Here is a 26,485-nt window from a genome sequence, read left to right as displayed (position 1 = left end):
GAAGCACAGTATGTACTGAAGGCGTCACAGCTTTTGTCTGGACTCTGATTTTAATATGTGCAGGAAACAGTTCATCCTGGACTCAAAGACTCAGAGACTCATAGAGACTCAAAGACCCAGAGACTCAGAGAGACTCAAAGACCCAGAGACTCAGTGAGACTCAGAGACTCAGAGACTCAGAGAGACAGAAATCAAAACGAGACAAAATGATTTCCTGAGGATCTGTTGAATTGATTCTTTTGACCAGAGAAAATGCTTTTCCATTTTCCTTCAGTGTTTTGTTTTTCCTTCACAAGTTTCTCAGATCTCCTCAATGATCCCTGGAACATTCTCAATGATCTCAAGAACCTCCTTGAACTTATTGATACCTCGACCGTCTTTAAGGAGACCAGAAGTTTCTCAAGAGCCCTTGATCCTTCTCAACGATCCATAGAACATCTGAAATTAAACCATGAACCAACTCGGTTTCCTCAATAACCTGCTGAAGGACTCGAGAACACTGTCAAAACCTGCTGGACCTCCTTGTGGATCAAGGATTACAAGCTCCTCCTTGAACTTAATGTTGCACTGCTATAACCTTTCAGGAAACCCTGGAGCCTCCATAAGGACCACTGAAAATTTCTTGGGGAACTCCTGAAATTCTTGAAAGAATGCCTGGAACTTCATTAGTTATTCCTTGAATCTCCTTGAGGACTGATTGTACACCTTCAAGGATCCTTAAAGGATCAATGGAACCTCCTCAAAGAACACATAACATTTCAAGGTCCCTGGAACTTTTTCAAGTATGTATGAGACTCAGACACTCACTGAAACTCCTCAAGGAGCTTCTGCACCTACTCAAGGACTCAAGGAGCCTCTCCAAGGTCCATAAAAACTCCTCAAGGATCTTCCTCCTGGAAATCCCCCATGGTCCTGACTTGAACTTCCAAAAACAGCCCTGGAACTTCCTTAATGACCCTATGAATCCTCTCAAACGCTCATAGAACCTCATGACGATCCATAAAAACTCATTGAGAATCCACTGAAGACCAGAGCCCCAAGAACCTCCTCAAGGTCAGGTAGAACATTCTCAAGGATCCTTGGAACGTTTCTTGATGACCTTCTTCAGGGACTCCTTTAAGCTTTCAAGGACCTACCAGTGAACCTTGAACCCTCTGAAGAACTATAGATATAGAACCCAAGGACTCATTCAAGGATGATCGGATCCTCCTTAATAACCCCTAGAGCATCTCCAAGGTCCATCAAGGATCACTGTAAACACCTCAAGCACCTCTTCAACCTGCTCCAGGACCTAGAACCTAATGGATCCTGTGACTCCTGGAACCGTCTCACAGACTCTAGAACTTCTTCAATGACCCCTTGAACCTCCTTAAGGACCTAGAATCACCTCAACTGTCCCTAGAATATATTCTGTGTCCATAAAATGTCCTCAAGGATCAATATATCCCCCTTGTGGACTCCTGGAACCTCTTCAATGACCCCTGGAAACTTATTCAGAGCCATTTCACCCTTGTACAACATTCAGCCGCTCAGGGACATGAGTCCACCAAGTCCTCAAGGATGCCTGGAAACGTCTGAAATGAAGCCTGGGAGCCCCTCAAGGACCCTCTAATATCCTCAATGACCTTCATTAAAAACAGGTTTCAGCCTGAATCTGGACTCTGTTAAATCATTTTTATTATGATGATGAAAGAAGAAACAGATTTACTGTCTCTCAGAAACGAAGGGGAATAAATTATAAACATGTAATAAAACATATAGAAAGTGAATGAAGTGAAACTGAAATAAATAAATGAATAAATAAATAAATAAATGTCTTCTACAGATGAGGGAGGAGGCTCCTCCTCACACAGCGCCGCGCTCTGCCGACAGAGGGCGCTCCAGTCCGTTTGTTCAGCGACTCACTCACTTCATCCAGAGAACCCTCACAGCCCGGACATGAACCTTCTTACCCCTGTTGCCCCTGTTACCCCTGCTGCCCCTGCAGGGACCCCGGCCCCGGATCATTCACCTACAGGAGCAGGTAAAAGACGAGGGGGATGACGGGAAACAGAGTTTAAACACACACACACCAGGAGCCCGTTTAATTGAACTAAATCACGGTATCACATTAAAATATAATATTACGCTTCATAAATATGATTTAGACACAAACATGACAATAAAAGAAATATTCAAGTATTTATATTCATTAAGTCTCGAATTTTTTTTTACGAATTTTGTTTTATTTGTCTTTATTTAGAAAAATCCTCTTTTCTGCAGCAGCTGGTTTCAGAGTCAGTGACCTGATGACAGATGTTTATTATCGGCCTGATGCACAGAATTCATTTTCTTTGTTTGACCTCATTTTCATCGAATCGTCCTGAACATGAAGATGTGAGGCGCGTGCTCTCTGCAGACTGCACCAGCCTCTTCTCTCAGAGGAGTGACTCCACCAACCTGCACCTCCTCAATGATTCTCCTGGTCCGGAGATGAAACCAAACTCCGTCCATTTACCGTCTCCTCTCCTGTAAAGGAGAAATCTTTGAACCCACAATGAAGTTAATATTTAGTATATTCCCCTAAATTTCACAGCTTTAATTATGTAACACTAGTTTTCATTTGGATCGTGTCTCAGTTTTGACTGAAGCTCATTTTAAAGGAACAAAACTCAAACCTTCCGGTTAAAATTTGGAGTGAAACACGTGGAAATGGAAGTTTTTTCTGCAACTGGTTTGAGCCTAAGTGTGGACCGACTCTTCCTCCATCTGATCTGATCTGAAGTCTCATGCATCGTGTCCTGACGGACGATAACACGCGCTGAGCTCGGCCGAAGTGATTTCTACACGGAGTTCGTTAAATGAGGCTGAACACACTGTATTTAACATTTATTCTAGTTTTCCTCAGAAAACGTTTGTGCAGCGACAGTGGGTTAAATCCCTGGACTGAGTGTGTGTGTGTGTGTGTGTGTGTGTGTGTGTGTGTGTGTGTGTGTGTGTGTGTGTGTGCCCGCCCACTCCCTCCTGCTATATAACCACAGTTTGACAGCTCAGAGTTTACTGAGCAGGAGAATCAGACCGACTTCCCGCCGCCTCACTCCGCTCCTCTCTGCTCTCACACACCAACCTGTCCCAGTGTCCCCGGCTGCAGAGCCCGTTCACTGCATGTCTGCAGGTCTCTGACCCCCCCTCACCTGAGGACCCGACGCAGGACCTGACTTTCACCAAACTGGATTCCCGGAGCTCGTCACCATGTCTGCCCGGGTTTAGATTCTCCATGGAGCTCTCTAACCTGTACGAGGTCGCGCCCCGACCCCTGATGAGCAGCCTGACCCACGGCCAGCAGCCCCCCTCCGGCTACAGAGACCCGGCAGACCTCGGCGGTGAGATCGGAGACAACGAGACCTCCATCGACCTGAGCGCCTACATAGACCCGTCCGCCTTCAACGACGACTTCCTGGCCGACCTGTTCCACCACAGCTCCCGCCAGGACAAGCTCAAGATCATGAACGGGGAGTACGAGTCGGTGCCGTGCGGGGGCCCGGGGCCCCAGCAGCTCTACATGTCCAACTACATGGAGTCCAAGCTGGAGCCGCTCTACGAGCCGCGCATCCGGCCGGTGGCCATCAAGCAGGAGCCCCGGGACGACGAGGACCTGAACCCGGGCATGCCCCCCACCTACCACCACCCGCACCCGCATTCCCAGCAGTACTCCCAGCATTCCCAGCATTCCCAGCAGCAGCAGCCGCCGCAGATGCCGCACCTCCAGTACCAGATTGCGCACTGCGCGCAGACCACCATGCACCTCCAGCCGGGCCACCCGACTCCTCCGCCGACCCCGGTGCCCAGCCCGCACCAGCACCACCACCAACACCCGCACCAGCACCCGCAGCAGGGCGGCATGAAGCTGCTGGAGCAGCAGCGGGGAGGCGGGAAGACCAAGAAGCACGTCGACAAGAGCAGTCCGGAGTACCGGCTGAGGCGCGAGCGCAACAACGTGGCCGTGCGCAAGAGCAGGGACAAGGCCAAGATGCGCAACATGGAGACGCAGCAGAAGGTGGTGGAGCTGACCACCGACAACGAGAGACTGAGGCGGAGGGTGGAGCACCTGACCCGCGAGCTGGACACGTTACGGGGCATCTTCAGACAGCTGCCGGACGGATCCTTCAAACCCATGGGCAGCTGAGAGACTACTGACCCCGACTGGATCCGGACTGGATCCAGTCCGGAACCGGACTGGAGGTGGACTGGTACACTGCTGGATTTATACACACATGGTTCTACAACTCTTCACGTACGGACGGACTGACAGCTGTGAGGAGACTGAGGCAGCTGAGGTGTTCACTGCAAACACATCTGTCTGACCCGAACATCTGGTCTCTGACTGAGACATAAACTCAAAACAAGTGAAAAAGAATCTGCACAGCGGCAAAGTTCACAATCAAAAACTTTGCACAGTTTTTCTCAAACAGCTGATTGTAGAAAAGTCTGGAGGCTGCGTTGTTATTGGCTGCAGGTGGAATCATCTCATTGGCTGATTATTTTCCACTTGTTGTGAGGGGCTCAGTCAGAGACGGAGACGTGCTCGGACGTGTCTCTGTTGCAGTGTTCATGTGCCTTTTTAAACTTTTGTGCAAAAGCCAATAAGCTCGTTCCCCCTGCAGATCCAGAGGACTGGGTGTTTGTGCCTTATTTCCGGACAGACTGGTGTGCCGCCACACACTCAACTCACATATCAGAGCAGCTAAGGTAGGGCCGGGTGGAGCTGACCCCCCCACACCAGCCTGTTGTGCATGTTTCTCCTGAATTATTCCTTTGTTTTATACAAGTTACGTCTCCATATCTTCTGATAAACTAGAGTTTGTCTTTATAGAGTTATGAAATGCAAAGTGCACACTGCTTTTATATAGGCTCAAGTGTATGTACGTATGTATGTGTATTTTCTGTCTAATGCATGATGGATCTATAGGCTCAGCTCCCCTCTGCAGGAGGAGGAGGAGGAGGAGGAGGAGGAGGAGGGGGCTGCAGGTACGAGCTCTGTGTGGAGGTGCAGGTCAGAGCGTCATCTGAGCGTCACGTGATAGAAAGTTCAGCTCATCAGAGAAATCCTAGTAAAAGTAGAGTAATCCACTGAGCAGCAGTCTGACGTCACCACGTCGCTCTGTCCGGTGGAAACCTTGTACATCCACTTTTAGGAGATTTTCATGTTCAAACAGATGGAGGTTAAACTTTTTGGATCTTTGCACTATGACACAAAAAGCTTCATTTTCCCGCTCAAAAACAAGGCGGGGACCCCCCCCCCCTCTGATGCCGTGGACATACAAGGTTTTCATGTGTCTGATGATAATAATCAAGTATCTCCCTGAGTCTGGTCATTTAATGCCAAAGTGAAACACACACACACACACACACACACACACACACACACACACACTCAGACTGGAATTGAAACTGTGGTACCTGCTTCATCAGGTCAGCGTCCAGTGGAAACCTGGTATCTCCAGCTCTGTAGGAACATTGTGGTTTAACACACACACACACACGTGGAGATGTGAGGTTTCCAGAGGACAGTGACAGGACAGCAGCTCTATCGCATGCACTATTTGTCGTAGATTGAAGCGCCGTGTTGTGTGTGACACAATGCATCATGGGTACTGATCTGAAAAGAAAACACGCCTCGCTCTTCATGTATTTATGTTGTTGAGAAAAAACAAAAGCAAAATGTGAAAAGGGTTTCTCTCTCTATGCAACACGTCTCTTCCTCTTTTCCACTGTTGTATCATCACTCTCTCTCTCTCACACACACACACACACACACACACACACAGAGTGCCTTCTGATCCTCTGAGATGACCTTTGACCTCTTGTTGATCTGCTCGTGTTGAAAGATTTTTAAAAATCGATTTGTGTCAGTGAGGAAAGAAGCACTTTTCTTTTCTTTTTTTTACAAACTGATGTTAAACCAATGTTTGTTATGGTCTCAATTGTAAAATAAGCCTCTATATAAATAAATATATATATATATAAATAAATATATATATATATATATATATAATACATATGTTTTGCTGCTACAACTTTTTAAGATTTGTTTGGGGCAATTTGGGTATTAACAAGACTGAGAGTCTGTGAGGCTGTGCATCAGCAGTAGGCACAGTAGTGCTTTGAGCTAAATGTCAATGTCTGCATGCTAACATGCTCACAAAGATAACAAGTAGCCAACATGCTTATCTTTAGCAGGTATAATGTTTACCACAGTAGTTAGTTTAGCANACCATCACTGAGAGGTGTAGTGTTGCATAATCATAATTTATACATTTATCAAATGCAAAGAGCTACATTGTGAAATTTCTGAAAAAAAAACTAGTGTCTAAATACTCTAAACTACTCCCTTAGAAGTACAAGTAATGCATTGAAAATGTCACTTAAGTAAGAGTATGTGAGTACATACACAAAATTGTGAAGTATCAAAAGTAAAAATACATAATATATATATATATATATATATAATACCAAAAAATCTGAATTATTATAATGAAACATAATAAAAGAGCTCGTTTTATCACACTCTGTTGTTGCTTGGATTCATTTCCTTTCCTTGATTTTCATTTTCTCCTGAACAGACAAATAAAGTTGATTTTGTTAATGAGTTGATGACGTCAGGTGGACCTCTGTCAGCCAATAGGAGGCGCTCTCAGGATGGTTCTACGGTTTGATTCACATTAAAGTTAAAGATGAAAAGTCAACTCCACAACATAATAATCAGGTTCTCATGTGGAGGACTGGTGGTCTGTTCATTGTGAGGTTGGGGGTTTGATTCCCAGCCACGGATGGATTACTGAACAGGCCTATGGGCTCGGGGCCAGGGGCCTCCTTACCAGCCGTAACATGGCTCCATCAGAAGGACAGATCATCAAGTGTTGAAGTGCCCTTGAGCAACACACTGAACCCCGGGTCAGCCTGTGCTCACAGCAGAGGCGCCTGTTAGTGTCGTCTATACAAGAACACAGAACCTTCAGCAGCTCAGTCCCTGAGTCACTCTGTGCTGCTGTTCACAGGCTCAGAATTTATTCTAGTTAAACTTTAGAACCAGAACATTAGAACCAGAACATTAGAACCAGCACATTAGAACCGGAACATTAGAATCAGAACATTAGAACCAGCACAATAGAACCAGAACATTAGAACCAGAACATTAGAATCAGAACATTAGAACCAGCACAATAGAAGCAGAACATTAGAACCAGCACATTAAACCAGAACATTAGAACCAGAACATTAGAACCAGCACATTAAACCAACACATTAGAGCCAGCACATTAGAACCAGCACATTAAACCAACACATTAGAGCCAGCACATTAGAACCAGCACATTAAACCAACACATTAGAGCCAGCACATTAGAACCAGCACATTAAACCAACACATTAGAGCCAGCACATTAGAACCAGCACATTAAACCAACACATTAGAGCCAGCACATTAGAACCAGCACATTAAACCAACACATTAGAGCCAGCACATTAGAACCAGCACATTAAACCAACACATTAGAGCCAGCACATTAGAACCAGCACATTAAACCAACACATTAGAGCCAGCACATTAGAACCAGCACATTAAACCAACACATTAGAGCCAGCACATTAGAACCAGCACATTAAACCAACACATTAGAGCCAGCACATTAGAACCAGCACATTAAACCAACACATTAGAGCCAGCACATTAGAACCAGCACATTAAACCAACACATTAGAGCCAGCACATTAGAACCAGCACATTAAACCAACACATTAGAGCCAGCACATTAGAACCAGCACATTAAACCAACACATTAGAGCCAGCACATTAGAACCAGCACATTAAACCAACACATTAGAGCCAGCACATTAGAACCAGCACATTAAACCAACACATTAGAGCCAGCACATTAGAACCAGCACATTAAACCAACACATTAGAGCCAGCACATTAGAACCAGCACATTAAACCAACACATTAGAGCCAGCACATTAGAACCAGCACATTAAACCAACACATTAGAGCCAGCACATTAGAACCAGCACATTAAACCAACACATTAGAGCCAGCACATTAGAACCAGCACATTAAACCAACACATTAGAGCCAGCACATTAGAACCAGCACATTAAACCAACACATTAGAGCCAGCACATTAGAACCAGCACATTAAACCAACACATTAGAGCCAGCACATTAGAACCAGCACATTAAACCAACACATTAGAGCCAGCACATTAGAACCAGCACATTAAACCAACACATTAGAGCCAGCACATTAGAACCAGCACATTAAACCAACACATTAGAGCCAGCACATTAGAACCAGCACATTAAACCAACACATTAGAGCCAGCACATTAGAACCAGCACATTAAACCAACACATTAGAGCCAGCACATTAGAACCAGCACATTAAACCAACACATTAGAGCCAGCACATTAGAACCAGCACATTAAACCAACACATTAGAGCCAGCACATTAGAACCAGAACATTAGAACCAGCACATTAGAACCAGAGTCTGTCTGTCCACACTGATGTCTGTGATCCTCTGCTGTGACAGACACCTCTGTTCAAGTCCCATGACAGTGAGTGAGTGAGTGAGTGAGTGAGTGAGTGAGTTAGTTAGTTAGTAACTTAGTTAGTTAGTTAGTTAGTTAATGTCAGCAGATATTTTATACAGATATAATTATTTAATGGTGTAAAACTGAATTCAATCAGTTTGATGGAGTAGATTCTCTCGTGGGACCAGATCTTCGTTGCTGCTTACTCAGACTCATCAGGGAAATTTAAATAAATACAAGAACACGAAGGTACAGGAAGTTTATTCTGTTCTGTCTTTAATCTTTATTTTTTTAGACATTTTGGTTTAAACAACATGGATTAGCAAAGAGTAGAGATTTTTAAGAACAGATGCAACAGTTGTTCAGCACTGTAATATTAACGAGCAGCTTCACACCTTGTTTTAACTCCATGAACATGAAGTTCTCAGGTTATGTCAGTGAAAGAATCTCTGTCTCTTATGAAACAGCTCCAGGATCACTAGATACAGATACATTCACTCACTGAGCAGCAGCACGATCGTTTTATACAGTCTCACCATGTTCACACAAACTTCACACTGAGTTTAATGAACATTAAAAATAAATCAGAGTGGAAATGATGAAAATTAAAACAAAAAAAAGTTTTCACATTCGTCTGAGGTGAAACAGCAGCTGTGAAACTTCACGAATGAACTCTGATCTAAACTGGAGTGAATCTCGTTTACAGATTTTCTTTCCTGTAGAATCAGTTCATCAGAAGCTGCTGTCTGATCATTCAGCTTCAGGCTGAAGTCTCAGAGGTCAGACACATTTACATGTTACATGAAGCGTTCTCTAAACACAGTGATCCCATTCATTTACACTCAACTGACTCACAGTGAAATGCTGCTGCTTTACAGGCTGCTGAGAGATGATGTGACCAGCTCTCTCCTTCTCCTTCTTCTTCTTCTTCTTCACGCTGAGAGCGGACAGTGGGACGGCTGACCTGAGCTTGGAGCCAAAACAGCCTCATTACATATTCATGAGTTTCAGATGCTGTCTACAAAGACACAGGAAACACGATCAGTGACATCAACCATGTGTATTAGAAACAGGTGAATGTGTTCGTTTGAGAATGTAGAAAACAGCTGTAAAGATCAGGCTGAGACAGAAGAAGAAGAAGAAGAAGAAGAAGAGCAGCAGGTTGATGGAGAGATGAAGATGATGACTTCCACATGTTCCTGACAGAGTCACTGACCAACTGAAATACCACTGATTCAACATGAAATACATACCTGAAAACATCGAGACCAGGTAACAACTGACAGGGTGGAACCAGGGGGTGGAGCCAGGGTGTAGAGGGGTGGAGTCAGAGTGTCCTGAAGAAGGTCGCACTGATTTCAGTAGCTGTGTCCCAGTTCATGGTCTCATCCTCCAGAGGCTCCAACAGTTAAAACCAAGAGTCTTAAAACAAAAAGTTACGTGTTGTCAAGGTTGGACAGGAGCCACAGTAAGGGCGGGAACAGCTGATGACAAGAGAAAATCCTCCGTAGACCAGAACGTCTCATTTCGGGCCACACCTTCGTAGACGATATTAGTTAATATAGTAACCATGGCGACTAAAGTCTTGTACATCGCTGTCGGTACAGTACGCTTGTTTATTATTGTAACCATGACAATCAAGGTCTGGTACACCTACTGCCGTAGGGGCGCTGTTTCAGGAGACACTCATATCAGATGGTTGGAACTAATGACATATATGTTCAGGCTGGAGGTGGCCCGGGACATGCTTAGCCTAGCTTAGCATGAAGACAGAAGGAAACTGTTAGCCTAGCTTAGCATGAAGACAGAAGGACAGGAGGAAACTGTTAGCCTAGCTAAGCACGAAGACAGAAGGAAACTATTAGCCTAGCTTAGCATGAAGACAGAAGGAAACTGTTAGCCTAGCTTAGCACGATGACAAAGCAGTACAAAACTGTTAGCCTAGCTGAGCACGATGACAAAGCAGTACGAAACTGTTAGCCTAGCTGAGCACGAAGACAGAAGGAAACTGTTAGCCTAGCTTAGGACAATGACAAAGCAGGAGGAAGCTGTTAGCCTAGCTTAGCACAATGACAAAGCAGGAGGAAGCTGTTAGCCTAGCTTAGCACAATGACAAAGCAGGAGGAAGCTGTTAGCCTAGCTTAGCACAATGACAAAGCAGGAGGAAGCTGTTAGCCTAGCTTAGCACAATGACAAAGCAGGAGGAAGCTGTTAGCCTAACTTCATCAAAAGACCAGAAATATATCTTCAGCAGCTCCGAGCCTCTGAACTGAACTGGACTGAAACAGATCGATCTGAACCACGTTGAGTTCTGGTCTTCTCAGATCCTGGAGAGGTTTAACATGATCGACCTCCTGTGTGACCCCGTCTGGATCGTGAACACACATTCCTCCGTGGGAAGGACGGTCCAGAGTGCGAGGCCAACACCGCTCCACCCTCACCACAGCGCTGAAAGCTGCTAAGAGGAACCATGTGACGCTGATTCATCCGTCCACAGTGAGCTCGTCTCCGCCGCCCTTTCACCTGCCAGCCAATCAGACGCCGGGATTAAAGCCAGAAACGCATCTTACATGAAGACACTGACACCTCTGAGGTGGAGAAAAACTCACTCATGTCCCTGTGGAGGTAAACTGGTCAAACTGGACGGACTGAACTGGAAACAGTGGAGGTCATTCAAACAAACACTTTCACATCAGGGACATGGGCCCCCAGGTACAGACAGGTAACAGGCTCCTGGCCCCTCCCACACAGGACCAGATTTAGGTTTGTCCTGCTGGTTCTGGGTTTGATGATTGACAGGTGTGCCTGTAGAGTTTGTAGTAAACACGTGAATAAAGGTGAGTGGGTCATTTCTATTTAATGTCAAACATCAAACAGCTACAAACACTGATGATCCGAACACACACTGAAAACTTTAATAATTATAATATATTCAGTTTTTTATTTAAAGTTACCTGGTAAAATAATCACTGATTTAACGTGATGTGATTCCCCAGGAGAAAGTGGCTTATGGGAGAACAGGTGTGTGTCTCACCTGGATCAGACTGACATGAACTAACACATGATGTCAAACACTGTCATTTTCTTGTTTCATCTAAAGCAGCTGCTGCTAAAATCACCAGTGGTTACTAAGAACCACCAAAACGTCCCAGTGAATCCCAGGTGAGTCTGATCCACCTGCCCAGAGTGCAAACAGCAGGATGCTCACAACACGTGAAAGTGTTTCCTGTTGCTGGACTCGTAGAGACGAAGAAGAGGAGATGATCTGAACGTCACGATGTCCGGATCCAGACGACTCATCAGTGACACTTGGAACCACCTTCACCTGTCCTCTCTTCTCCTCTTCGCCCTCACCATCATCATCGTCTCTTTTCCTCCTCTCTGCTCTACTTTCATCCACTTCCCTCTCTTCGTTCTTTTCCCTTCTCCCTCTGTCATCCATCTTGTCCTCCTTTCTTCTTCCCGTCTTTTTGTGTCGCTGAAGGAAGCAGATCTGATGGTTCTGTGAGTTAAACATCAGTCTCAGTCTCAGCAGAGGAAATATATTCTCTCAGAGTCTTTGTTCTGTGTCTGTGTGTAGCTGTGGATCAGAGCTGATAATCCACTGACATGTGGTTTTGGCTGGACGTGTCTCAGTGTCTCTCAGTGTAAAGACTCTCAGGTCTTTATTGTGTTTCTGGATCAGTGTCTGCTGTTGGCTGCAGCGTCTTCCTGTGGATGGAAGACATTAGCCTGTTAGCGGCTGGAAGCTCTCAGAAAGGCTCCGCTGGCTGCGTCTCTCTCCAGGTCTGAGTCCAGGACCGAGTCCAGGACCGAGTCCAGGACCGAGTCCAGGACTTCAGTGTTAATGATCCTCTCACACGGTCCAGTGAGTTTTATTTCAGGTTTACTGCTGACACGTCGCCGTCATATTGAGGAAGTAGCAGACGCTGCTGAGCTGAGCGTCGTGTTGAGGTTTGGAAGAACCATCAGAAACTCAGAGACATCAGAGACTTCACACTGAATCTGCTGTTTTTAACTGTGTTACCATGACAACCATAAAGACCGCTGTCCACGATACTTCAAATACAGAAGCATGAAGGCTCCTGGACGGGCCCCGTCGGGCCACAGGACACAGGATGGCGCTCAGACACATCTGTCCCGTCGCTCCAGTGTCCAGGAACACACTTCCTGTGTTGTGTGTGCGTGGTGGCTGGACTTTACAGGTTCCTGAATTAGAATTTCTTTTCATTATTAATAAATTTCTTTTTGACAGAAAATGTCAGTAAAGCTTAAAATAATAATAAACGTAAAATATATTTATGTGTTTTCATGTCTGTGTCATATTCAGATTCAGACACAGAAACTATAGTGGAGTCAGTTTTAATGTTGCTGGTATGATGCCACTATGACATCATCAGTTTGTCCTGGGAGACACGTTACGTGTGGAAAGTAGAATCTCTAGATCACGTGACATGTGTCGCTCTAACTTAACATGGCGCCGAAATGAAAAACAAGACGTTCCGCACACGCCACGTACCCAGACATCGCACAAACCTTCCTATCACCATGGTTACCACCACTCAGCCCTGCTCTCATGTTAATGAATACTGGTGAATAAACACAGTTATGTTTGGAAATATGATCATCTACGATACAGATGTTTGTCTGAAATCTGACGCCATGAATCTAAATCTATGCTGCAGGTATGTAAAGGGGGGAGGGGGTCACTCAGCGGCTTGACATCCTGCTTACCTGTACAGCATGTGACCACTCTCTCAGGATGAACCTCTGTTACCTGACCAAACATCCTCCTGTACTTTTGGCAGCGTGTCTCCAGACGCAGGAGAACATGTGGTTATTTTCAGATCCTCTGTGTTTGCAGTCTCAAAGTGCTTTAGTTTCATTGACATGTTGTGTAGAGAGTGTGTCAGCAGCCCTATCTGTTTATCTGCTCTATTTGGCTATCCACTTCTTCTATTTGGCCTGTGTTTAAAGATTAACCGGCTCCTTTCATTGACTGGGCAGCTCTTTCAGGAGCGTCCAGGCTGAGCTGAAAGCAGGGCAGAACTCTCTGTTTGTTCTCTGATAGACCAGAGACTCAGCTGCTTCAGCTCCACTCACATGGACTGGGAACACTGGTCTCCTCAGTATAACACCCAGTTTGTGACCCCCCTGATTAAGAACTTGACCCCCCCTAAAGAGGGGCATCAGTTCAGGGGGTTGAAATTAAACATTTCCTTTTTACCTGTATTGTAATTAGCTGACACTATATTTCTCATGTCCGTGTCAGGAAGAATCTTTAGCCTTAAGTTAAAGTTTCGCTAACTAATGTTAGCTAGTTTCTAGCTTTAGCCTTAAGTTAAAGTTTCGCTAACTAATGTGAGCTAGTTTCTAGCTTTAGCCTTAAGTTAAAGTTTCGCTAACTAATGTTAGCTAGTTTCTAGCTTTAGCCTTAAGTTACAGTTGAGCTAACTAATGTTAGCTAGTTTCTAGCTTTAGCCTTAAGTTACAGTTGAGCTAACTAATGTGAGCTATCTGATGGTGCGCCCTTTCATTTCCAGTGTTAGCTTGTCATTTCATTACCAATATAAAATGTCATATATGAGCTAATGTTACAAACACTGGAGTCATGAGCAGTGGGGCAATGGAGGATTAGTTGATACGTTTGACATCAATATAGAGTTTATTATTTCATGTTAACAGTCTTTGTGTCTTTCCTCCCTCCCTCTGTCTCTCTCTCTCTCCAATTTCCCTGTCTCTTTCACAGTATGGCTATAATAAAGGCAAAAGCCTGAAAAAATAACTTCAAAAAAACAAAGATAGTCAGCTTCTTCTAACTTTCTTATTAATAAATCCAGCTGGAGTCACAGCTCAGTCTTTGTCTGTCATTTATGTGTTTAGTGATTTTGTCTTATAAAGCCAGGATTTGACCAGAGGTCCAGACACATTCTATGTTTTGACCTAGGATTGTTGATCAGCTTCTATATCAGACGCCATCTTTGTTTTCATTCACGGATTCAGAGTTTTACCTGTTGGCTCATTGAACAATATAAAATCCATGTGCTGAAGACTCAGTGATTGTATTAGCAGTGGTGGAAGTACATTTGTTCTAATTACTGTACTTAAATGCACTTTCATGGAACTTGTAGGCCGCTCAGGTATTCCCATTTTATGCTGCTTTGTTCTTCCACTCCTGTATTTAGGAGGGAATGTTGTTCTTTCTCCTTCACTCCATTTATTTGACAGTTGTAGTGAAACAAGAAACAGGCTGTAAGGACTGTCACACAGTTCACTGACTGGTTCTCAGAGAGAAAGTGATTCAGGTGGAGAGCGACTTACCTGAGTTCAGTTGCTTAGATGATTTTCTCCTGACTCTTTAAATCCAGCGCTTTAACAAACAGGTTCCTCAGAGACAGTTTTTCTTTTCTTTTTTTTTTTTAAAGGAACAAAAGGCGACTGTGAAATGAAAACAAGAGAAAACACATCACACAATCTGAGATTTGGAGCCAGATTTTTTTATTTTCTTTGTGTGTAACCGAGCAGAACTTAATCCTCTCTGGTACCACAATTATTTGCAATTTATGCTGGGAGGCCCCGCTGCCAGAGGAACAAAGAGAGGAAATATATCTCCCTGTTTATTCAGCGCCGGCCTCCGAGCCGGCTGGCATTTATTGGCCCTGTATGAAGCTATGAGGAACATTAGCGCAGCTCAGAGGGAGCTGTTTGTTTTGGTGTCTTTTACGAGGCAGCCGGGTGGAGATTGACAGTCAAAGTGCCGTCAGCTACAATCCACGCTCTGCTGGATGGAGCTTTATTTTCCCACCGCCGCGACATGCCCGTGCATCGTTTGGAGACTCAGCAGATTTCTGATCGTGTTGCGTCTCATCGCTGCGTCGGCTCCAGTTTTGATCGCCCGCCTCTCTCTCCCTGTGATAGAGCTGCAGAGTGTTTCACAGCCCTGATTTATGAAGCTTAATTACGGCTTTGATTTGTGTGTTAGATCATTGGAGGCGGAGCTCTGACATCTGAAGGGTTAGTGCTGTTTGATCGTCTCCTCTGATAATTAGAACAAACCTCGATGATGTTCGGAGACGTCCACAACAACTGAGGCTTTGTCCTCTTTTGTCCCCTCAGTGATCTTCACTCGCTGCTGCTCGTCACGGCTCAGTGACACAGGTGAGACTCAGGTAAACAAGCTCACCTTTAACTAAGGGTTTGAGCTGGACTTCAGGTAATCAGGCAGGAGACACTGTCCTGCAGGGAGTGAGTGACACTGACTGATATGAATCTGGAGCTAACGAGGGGATGGGGAACAGGTGAGCAGGTGTGTGCGGAGAGTCAGGTGACTTACTGCAGGACAGGTGGGAGTGGCAGGAGAAACAGGAGGTGAATGATGACAGAAAGGTGAGGAAGGTTCAAACTGAGTGAAATGAGCAGCGGCCATGATGAGAGCTGAGGAAAGGAGCTTCACTGCTTCCTATCTTATCTCCTTCAGCAGAGGAAGCTTCCTTTAGGAAAAGGAGACATTTAAAACGACGATTGTTTCACTAAATATTCATTTTCTCTACTTAACAAACATCACACGTCCCTGTCACTTCCAGTTTCAGGTTGAACTCTCAGTAAACTGTCTCTGTCTCCAGCTGATGAAGACTTGATGAAGATGTCGAAGCGTCTCCAGTCGTCTCTGTCTCAGGTTGTCGGAGGGAGAGACAGCACATGATAAATGGTAAAGAGACACCTGGAGAAAGACTTCATCATCTCATCATTGTTTTCTGGTAAAACTGAATATTATTAGTTTGAAAACACTCAGGGGTCACAGACACAGTGACGCAGGAGAGAGTTCTTCAGGTAAATATGGCCACACCAGTGATGTTTCACTTCCTGTTGCCTGAGGTGTGTGTGTAGATATAATGTGATGTTTGTTTTGTGCATCTGCCTGATGGAAACTCTGACTGCACTGAATAAAACTCATTGTGGGAGCATCTGTTTATGGGAAGTGTTGACATGAATCTCTGATCAGTATCTGTTTGTTCTGAGGGCATTTCCTGGATTTCTGCACTATTTCTTTAAAAAGGTTGAAAATCACATAAAGTGTTTATATCACACTTTTCAGAACTCTTTCTTTAGCCACGCCCCTTTCTGAGCCTCTGTGCAGAAGCATCGCTCCACTGATGTGCTCACCAACATCTGAGTGAAATAGTAGATAAATGTTTAAAATAAAATCTAGAATGAGATGTTGTGATATCACTGAGTGGAAGCGTCTGCCTCTGCTTTAAGCGGAGGTCTTCCTCCCCGGCCTTCAGCTCTGAGTCACGTACCATCGCACAAGAACATGAAACAGAAAGTGGAGAGTCGACAGATTTTATCAGCATTTAAACTCTGTAATATCACAGAGATATTAACAGAAACATCCGACGACCTCAGAGGGTTAATGTTCTTTAAAGGATGTTCATGACCCTCAGAGGATGAACCTTAGATTTTAATGGTGTCTCCTCTGGCGCCACCCTCAGGACAAACTGCAGGGACGGCTCAGACAGACGTGTTCGAACAAAAGCAGATGTTTCCTGAAACACAGTGTGATCCACTCCACATGTTCATATTACCCAGCAGACACTGCTTCTTCCTGTTTACGGTCGTGTTACAGTCCAGGAGGGTTTGACCTCCCGGACCGGCGTCTCGCTGATATGAAACCCCGAGTACCGGACTCCTCCGTCATGCTTCCTGCATGTAAACAGTCAGAGCTCCACATCTGCAACTTCTCCTAATAAAACTGCACATTCCACATTTATGGAGCAAAGACAAACACAGGCATGTGAGGAGGAGGCTCATCCATCACCGCAGACATCCCAGAGTTCACTCTGTTCACTGATGCCACTGCTCCAACGCCACGAAGAAGAAGAGACGCTGATGACATCATCCTCTTCACCTGAAACATGTGACCACGTCTCTGTCACTCCTGTGGTTTAGATCTTTTGCTTTCACTGACTTTTAACAAACATGAGGAGGGAACATGGAGCCACACAGGCCGGCAGCTGACTCACTGATTGGACAGCTTTGATGATGTCACTCAGCATCATCAGCTAATCAGCAGGATCACGTGAAGAAGTCACACGTTAACGGACTTAATGAACTGCACAGACACAAACACACCGCAGTCTGAGCTGCCTCTGACAAACCAGCAGCCCTGCGGTGAATCCTACGGCGGCCCGAGACCTCAAACCGCTGCAACTTACGCCGGGAACTCACTGGCTGCGTGGCGTGGCGTTGACTCATTTTGGCGCACATGTTAATGAGTTAGAGTGACGACACTGCTGCATCACGTGATCTAGAGAGTCGGCCTCTCGCCTGTTTTTCACAGGTGAGAAAAGAGCTGATGATGTCGTAGTGACATCATACCAGCAACTTTAAAACCGACACCTTCCACTATGGTTTCTGTGTCTAGTCTGAATCTGAATCTGACACAGGCGTGAAAAATATGAATATGAGCCATTGTAGCAGCTGCATGAGAGATAAATCAGAAATTAATTAATAATGAAGAGAAATCCAACATTCAGTAACTGAACACCATGAAGAGAGACACAGCTGGTGTGAACACACACACGAGTTCAGTGATTTCAGCCGCCACGCTCACGCCACGCTCACGCTCACGCTCACACTCACAGAGTGCTCCTCAGAAAACATCTGCATCAGTCTGACACTGAGCTGCAGAAACTCACAACACAACAGGAAGTGTTTCCAGGGGACATGAAAAAGTGACGAACCAGGCTGCGACGCACCTGTTCAATGCTTTGTGACCTTTGAAGCTAAAAACACCGAGTGCGTCACTTCTTCATGTCCCCTGGAGACACTTCCTGTTGTGTTGTGAGTTTCTGCAGCTCAGTGTCAGACTGATGCAGATGTTTTCTGAGGTTGCAGAGCTTTGAGCTTCAGGGCCACCGTAGAATCCTCCTGCGTGAAGGTTCTCATGTTTTAAGACAAAGGGAAGAAGACCATGTGGTACGATGGAAAGCTCCAGGACAGAGTGTTTTGGACTCCAGGTATTGCCGTTTTAATTTCTTACTTTTCTGTCCCGGTGTGTTTCCTTATATTCCCTGCTGAGATGCAGTCGTCATGGCGACGGGCTAAACAAACAACCTATAGCCGCTCAGTGTGAACGTGCTTGGTGCCGCTCCAGAACAAACTGGGCTGAACGGGTGAATAAATGTGGAGTATGTGAGTGGATCTGATAACTGAGCGTTTCTGCAGACTGATATTCAGCGTTAATAATTCACAGCGTTATGACCAGCGGCTGGCTCTCATTTCTGCTCCCAGAGTGCTCGGCTCGCTGCACGCCTCATTTCTGCTCCTGCGAGGCCTCTGGCAGCCGGCCGGCGGGAAAACATCCAGAGGAGAGGAGGAAGGAAAAGAGAGAGAGAGTGTGGGAAGAACAGCTGGAGCCTGAGATCCACCAGAGACCTTCTGCTGTGTTCAGGATGATACCATCTCTGCCTTACCCTGAACACCTCACGATGCCTTCAGGATCACCAGCTGTTTTCTGCCAGATTTCCACTCCTAGTCACTGACTCTCTCTCTCTCTCTCTCTCTCTCTCTCTCTCTCTCCTGAAGTCGAACCATTTACTTCTACTTCACTCTGACAACGCCCCGAGAGGTCACGCTGAGGAAGAGGAGGAGGAGGAGGAGGAAGAGAGAAGAGAGGAGGAGGAGGGGAGGAACAGAGGGGGAGGAGAGGGGGATGAAAAGCAAAGAGAGGAGGATGAGGAGGAAGATAAAGAGGAGGATGACATCACAGACAGGTGCGACCTCATCAGCCACCTCCTCGTCTCGCTGCTGCTGAACAGGAAGTGAAGTGACGGGGCAACATTTCTCTGCACAAAAGAGGAAGCTGACTTTCGACTTTATCGCGCGGCGTCCTGAAGGTATCCCAGCATGCAGCGGGGCTGACAGGTCACTGCCGTATCTGGGTCATGAGTAAGCAGTTTGTCTGTAAAACTGAACACGGTTCCCACGGAGAGACAGAGGAAGAAGAGAGAGAGAATTTTTTTATTTCGTTTGGAGGAAGTGTGAAAACTCTGAGACTGTTTCTTCTTCTTCTGTGGTTTAAAGATCGACATCAGACAGAGAGGTCGGCCTGAAGCTGCTGGGACACATTCTGTCAGAGCTTCATCTGAATGACTTGAGAGTGACGAGCTGTTTGTTTGTTGTTTGTTTAAAAAGTTAAATTCATTCCTCTGAATCCGTCACATTTTTCCCGCCCTCCACATCAACACTTTCAGTTTGTCTCAGACTCAAACTCTCTGAGGTTTCCCGCCTAAACTCCAGGAGGAAAATGTTGATGTTGTTTTAATTATTATTTACTAACAAACTGTTTCTGTTTTATGAACTTATTGTTCTTCTTTAAGTCTTGGTGTTTTTATGCATTTATCCCACTGCTGCTTCCACAGTTCCCCACTGAGGACAAATAACATGATTGATTGACTGATTGATTGATTGACTGATTGATTGAAGTTACTACAGATGGTTTTGCAGGTTTTGTTTTGTCTCTTCCACTTTCATGCTTCGCTGCGGTTGTAAAAAAAAAATCATAAAACTAAAACTTCCATATTTCACGGAGTTTCTGTTGAAACATGAAGTTGAGCAACGTGACGTCATGACGACAACAAAAAACAGCAGGAGGAGGAAGCTGCAGATGATGTGTGTTGGGTCAGAGCGATGTGTTCAGGTGCGTTTACAGATGACACACGTGTCTGAGGTGTCGTCGTTCATGCTCCCCTCAGGAGTCCTGCAGGTGAATAACCAGGTGGGTGGAGGCTCCAGGGTCAGCAGGTCTGAGGTCTGGCAGCTCGGCTCGGCTTCCCGCTGCAGATCCCAAGACTCACATCCAGGTCTGAGACTCAGATCCTGGATCAGTTCAGTGGCCACGTTGATGAATTTCGTTCCTAATGGCGACGACAGTTTACTAAGGCTCATGGGTAATGTAGTATTTAGAGCCTTTCGCCACACAGAGAAAAACACAAACTTCTTAGAAACAAAGTTGAAATAATTCAGAGTGATGCTCAGAACATGAATGTGAACTTATCTCAGTTGTGATCTGAGACTCTGGCACCTTCTTCTTCTCCTCTCTTCTTCTTCTGTGGTTTGGCAGCTGGAGCTCGGCTCTATCTGCGGCGGCGTTCACGTCAGACGGCCTTCACACATAATGACACGTAACGAGAGCGAGGAAAACCACAGGGCCGAACTTCTGTTTTCTTTCTGCTGGTGCGGAGGTGTTGACTGATTCTCTCCAACACGATGAAACCGGGATCCAGAAGGAAAACAGGATTTTACAGAAACATCCAATGAGCTGCGTCGCTGCTCTGTGAACACACACTGTTCAATGGGCGTCTTTATCTCGTCTGCAGCGTCAGTCACACACCAGTTCCACATATTCACGTACACACAGGTATCTGCTCAGAGTCTGACGCCTGAACACTTTCACTGGTATAACTCACAGATGTGAGTTCATGTGTTTCTGTTTTATGAATCCTGGCAGCCGCCTCATTTCTCACGCCCTCAGTCACCTGTTTCTACATCAGTGCATCTCCGCTGCACCGACAAGTGCAACTCAACACAATAACAACACGATGTGCAGCTCTGTGATTGGCTGAAGAGTCCCTTATTGTCCTAGTATGTTTTACACAAACAGGAAGTTTGACCTCTGTGCGGGGATTTGAACTGGTGACCTCAGGAGTCGTAGTTCTTGTTGCTGCATGAACCTGGCGCCTCAAACAACCTCCTCCGCCTCCTCCACCTCCTCCGCCTCACAGCTCTACAGATTTGTTCAAACTTGCAGAATGCAGATTTTTCAGTGTTTCTCAGAAAAACCTTCGGCCATTTTTATTCTGATAAATGTTTCCAGTGGATGGAGGGAGTTGGTTTTCTGTCTGCTGCCTGTTTGTGGTGGATGGGAGGAAGAGTAGGAGGAAGAGGAGGAGGAGGGGGAGGAGGAGGGGGAGGAGGAGGAGTCGTTGTCTGGGTTTGGCAGCCTGATAAGGAGCAGTGGGAGGCAGCAGGGGAGGAGGAGAGCCGGCTCCACCACCTCCACCTCCTCCTACACCTCCTCCCCGGGCTGAGTCAGCAGGTCTCCTCGCTCGGTCCGGATCGGGACGAGGAGCTCGGAGGTCTGCAGGCTCAGAGTGTAACTGTCCACAGAGATGACGGAGCTTTGTGACGTGCTGTCAAATAAAAATCACTATTCAGCAAATAATCAGACGTTAATGTGTAATTCAATAAAGTAATAACACAGTGCACAACAGACTGATCACATGTGAAATATGACTGTGGGTTTCAGTTTCTCAGCCCGGGCAGTTTCCAGGTTCTGATGCCAAAGTGACAGATTAGAAGAAATAACAGAGGGAACCACAGGTTTAAAAGCAGCTCCGTACTCCCTCGTTGGACATGTCAGCCTGAGCTGCAGGACGACCGACTCCGCTGGGACGCAGGATTTTCTGAAACCCCATTTGTGAAACTCTTGGCAGTAGTAAAACCTCGCAAGTGCACGGTGGTTAACCGAGAAACAAGCCTGGACATTTAGACGTTGTGGATATGAGGTTTTTCTCCAGCAGCGGTAATCTGCTGCTGGCAGTCTGTCTGACTCTGTGTTGTATTTTTATGTCATTGTGCTGCTTCTGTTTCGTGCTGACATTAATAGCAGCAGTTGCAGAAGTAGTAGTGGCACAGACACAGAAATAGCTGCTGTAGCGTTAGCGTTAGCAACACAGCAGCTAGTACTAGAGGTATAGTAGAAGTCACACTTTAACCCTCTGTACTTAGCATTTATAATCACACACTCAGAGCAGTGAGCACACGCCTGCACACTTCTACATACATAACACCTTCAGTCAGGGCAGAACCTGGAGACTGGCTCATGTCTCTGAGGGGATGACTGATGTTAATAACCTTTATTTGTGACAGCTGGCAAAGTGCTTCACCATTAAAAAACATGTGATATTCATGTTTTGACGTCATCAGTCCAAATGAACCAAAGAGTTTAATGACTGTGACTGATATCGACTGAACTGACAACCACAGGTCACAATGATCTGTTACCATGGGAATGAGCTGAGAACATACAGTATCTTTATCCTGTAGAACATGAATAAAACACCTCTAAACTTTATCATAAACATGGCTGCGGAGGAGGAGATGCTCTGACTGAGAGGTGTTTAAAGTCGACCCACTTATTTTCGGTGGGAAGGTGGTTCAGCTGGATGCTGTGGACTGTTGGCGTGAGGGAACATTGAACCCTGGAAACAGACACTGTTAACGCTTCACTCTTTGAAGCAGGAAAACATCGTTTCATCTGGCAGCAGCACGAGTCGACTCCAGAGAAGCAGCACTTTATTTACTCCCATGAAGCAGCTGCTGCTCCTCCAACCGGAGAGGGAATCATGCAATGACAACCAGGGGTCAACTAAAGGAAACATAGTACGAGTCATCATTGGAAATTAAAGGGCATGCTAGCAGCTAGAATGTAACTTTAGGCTAAAGTTAGAAACTTGCTAACATTAGCATTCATCCGTAGATACAATGTCGTTTTAGTTCTGCCCTATTTCTACCGGCAACACTCAGCTAGCGTTGCCGGTAGCGAGCTGATCTGAATCCACTGCAGCTGACACACTGACTGTGTCTGGCCACCTCACACAGCCTCACGTCTAATAACCTGAACTATCACTTTAAGGATCTGGACCTGAGCGTTGACCTGCCAGCTGAGTTTCCAGATGTGATGTGGGTCTGAGGAGGAGTCCTGACTCCGTCCATCCTGTGTGAGCGCTCTGTGCCAGTGTGGCGTCCTGGCATCGAGCCGACAGCTACAGTCTGTCAGAGTCGACGCAGAAAACTAGATGGTGCTTACAGTAAACACTGATAAGATAAACCCCCCGAGGAAAATTCCTCTGTTTCATTTCTGAGGCGTGTGCAGTTCAACACGGCACACACTCACATTCCTCTGCTCCTATGCTCCATTAACCCCCTGAGGTAACCTTAACATGGCTGCTACCTTCGCTGCAGCTTGACCTCTGACCACTGTGAGGTTCAGTTTCACAGAGGGCGAAACTTTATTCACCTGTGACCAGGTGATTTTTCTGTGAACATACCTGTGTTTTATCAAACCACCTCCATTAGCAGAACAGTGTCTCTGAACATTTCATCCTCTTCATCAGTCTGAGTGTGAAGAGCTCTCAGTCACTTATGAGGGATGTTGACCTCTAACCTTTAGGATCAATTTGACACGTCATTAAACCCTGAGTTGTGTCTTGTCTCCTCCTCTGTGTGAACATGAGTGGATTGGTTGGTGGAGATAAACATTCTCCGGTCGCTGCCATTAAACCGCAGAAGAAGAAGAAGAAGAAGAAGAAGAAGAAGAAGAAGAAGAAGAAGAAGAAGAAGAAGAAGAGGAGGTCATTAACAGATCCAGTCAAAGCTCAGATGATGGAGAACACGATGGAGAATTTCAGAGAATCACAATGAATTTCATCGTCTTGAAACCGATGAATTGTACATATATGTGCATCTCGTGGCTTTAAGTCTTCAGGACAGATTGGAGGCTACAGAGAGTCGCTAACAGGGGCTAGGTAGTTAGCATGCTAACTTCAGAAGCAGTAAAGATGTGATAGAGACAAGAGTTCACATTGGTGTTTGTCTCCACATCTGGACACAGATGTTGGTGAGTAAAGAAATGAAGTTTGATGCTGAACTCACAACGTTTCTTCTTGACTGGTCAGTAAACAGCTGCTAATGCTAACGTTAGCTATGTAGCATCAGCTAAACTTACAGATAGTTCCTTTAAGGAATGTAACTTTGTTTTTTCTGCAAATTATTTTATATTTTTAACGAAACAATCTAAAGATTTTGAAATCATGAGACTTTGCAAAAATACAGGGAACAAACAAATTAACTTATTTTTTATTATTAAAATCAGGAACTAGAATCAAAGAAAAAGAAAACAAGAGTCAAAATCTGACCAGACCTTTGACAACAACCTTTAAGTTGAGAAGCTGCTGGATTTCAGATCAGTATTAAAGTACCAACAATAAAACAGAGTAACTCATCACATTTTCTAAGCTGATCTCATGTTGAATGTAAAATGTGAATGTGCACAGTAATGGGTTCGTGCAGCCGTCACATAAAAGCAGTGGAGGGAGAGTGCAGACCCTTTAACGTGGACCGCAGAGACCTGCTCGGAGCTGCTGGACCTGGACTCTGGGACTTTCCAGAACAAAGTGAGGAACACACTCTGAGCTCAAACACAGAAAAGTGTGTTTGTGTCCACATGCACAGAGGGGTGAGGTGGCCAGAGTTCACATGGTGAGTTTACACAGGGAGAGGGCTCTCATTAACCACACACTCCACCCCCCTCCCCCTCCTCCCCCCTTTAAGTCAATGGTTAAAGTCCACCAGAGCATAGTCGTTCAGCAGAGAGGCGTCCGCTCTCTATTTGCTCAGGGCAGGTAGGGGCCCACGGGGTCGGGGGGAGGTCGGGAGAGGAGGGCAGAGTCCAGCCGTCCTGACCCTGCGGGCTGGGTGGGGCCGGGGTGACCTGCAGGGGGAAGCAGCCTGTTAGCTCGTTGTTAGTTGGTCAGTGCAGAGCTGCAGCCAGTCGTCCAGAGACCAGCAACAGGCACAGGAGGAGACTGGAGACAGTCCAGGGACAAACAGGGTCACCTGACAGGTGCAGGTGAACTGTCACATGTTCAGAGTCCAGGATCCAGATCAGTCCTGACTGTGTCTCTGATCTACAGATCCTCATGAATTTTGGTGAAATGCTCATTTAATGACAGCACACTTTAAGCATTTTCATGGCCAGAGGCTCAGCACACCTGTGATCACCTGGATGTGAGGTGGAGCTACAGACAAATCATTATCAGACATGTTGTCGGGCATGTCAGCTGGCAACAGTAACGACCAATCACATCAGTGTTTCTGCTCCATGACACACTGTTACACAAGTTCACTGGTCTGTCATCAGCAGAGAAACAACTCAACATGACATCATAACATGACATCATAACATGACATCACAACATGACATCACAACATGACATCACAACATGACATCACAACAACATGACATCACAACATGACATCATAACATGTCATCACAACATGACATCACAACATGACAACATGACATCACAACATGACATCATAACATGTCATCACAACAACATAACATCACAACATGACAACATGACATCACAAAAACATCACAACATGACATCACAACATGATATAACAACATCACAACACAACAACATGACATCACAACATCACAACATGACATCACAACATGACATCATAACATGACATCACAACAACATCACATCACAACATCACATCACAACACGACATCACAACATGACATCACAACAACATGACATCACAACATAACATGACATCACAACATGACATCACAACAACATGACATCACAATGATCGCTGTTTGGATTTACCAGCTTCACACAGAGATGCAGAGCAAGAGGAAAGAATCAAGGTGGAGGCTCATGGCCTGGACTACAACTACGACTACAACTACAGCTAAAGCTACTACTACAGTTAAAGCTACAACTATAACTACAGCTAAAGCTACAGCTACAACTACAACTACAGCTAAAGCTACTACTACAACCACAATTACAACTATTACTATAACTACAACTACAACTTCAACTACAGCTAAAGCTACAACTACAACTACACCTACAACTTACACTACAGCTAAAGCTACAACTACAACTACAGCTAAAGCTACAACTAAAGCTTAAGCTAAAGCTACAACTACAACTACAATTACAACTAGAACTACAACTACAGCTAAAACTACAACTTCAACTACAGCTAAAGCTAATACTACAGCTAAAGCTACAACTACAACTACAGCTACAACTACAGCTACAAC

The 26,485-nt window shown here is 45.4% G+C and overlaps 1 protein-coding gene across 1 annotated transcript; it reads left to right on the top strand.

Annotated features, from left to right (window-relative positions):
* The first annotated feature begins 3,052 nt into the window (after positions 1-3,052).
* On the top strand, positions 3,053-5,800 carry cebpa (CCAAT/enhancer binding protein alpha). Its single transcript, XM_022749853.1, has one exon. It carries the CDS (start codon positions 3,257-3,259, stop codon positions 4,163-4,165), a length of 909 nt encoding a protein of 302 aa, XP_022605574.1. The 5' UTR covers positions 3,053-3,256; the 3' UTR covers positions 4,166-5,800.
* Positions 5,801-26,485: the final 20,685 nt, after the last annotated feature.

The sequence above is a fragment of the Seriola dumerili genome, unplaced genomic scaffold (assembly GCF_002260705.1).
Source record: "Seriola dumerili isolate Sdu_G_001 unplaced genomic scaffold, Sdu_1.0 BDQW01000012.1, whole genome shotgun sequence".
NCBI classification, from domain to species: Eukaryota; Metazoa; Chordata; class Actinopteri; order Carangiformes; family Carangidae; genus Seriola; species Seriola dumerili.
The sequence above is the reverse complement of the archived record's forward strand: the minus strand, read 5'-3'. Positions and strand labels throughout refer to the sequence as shown.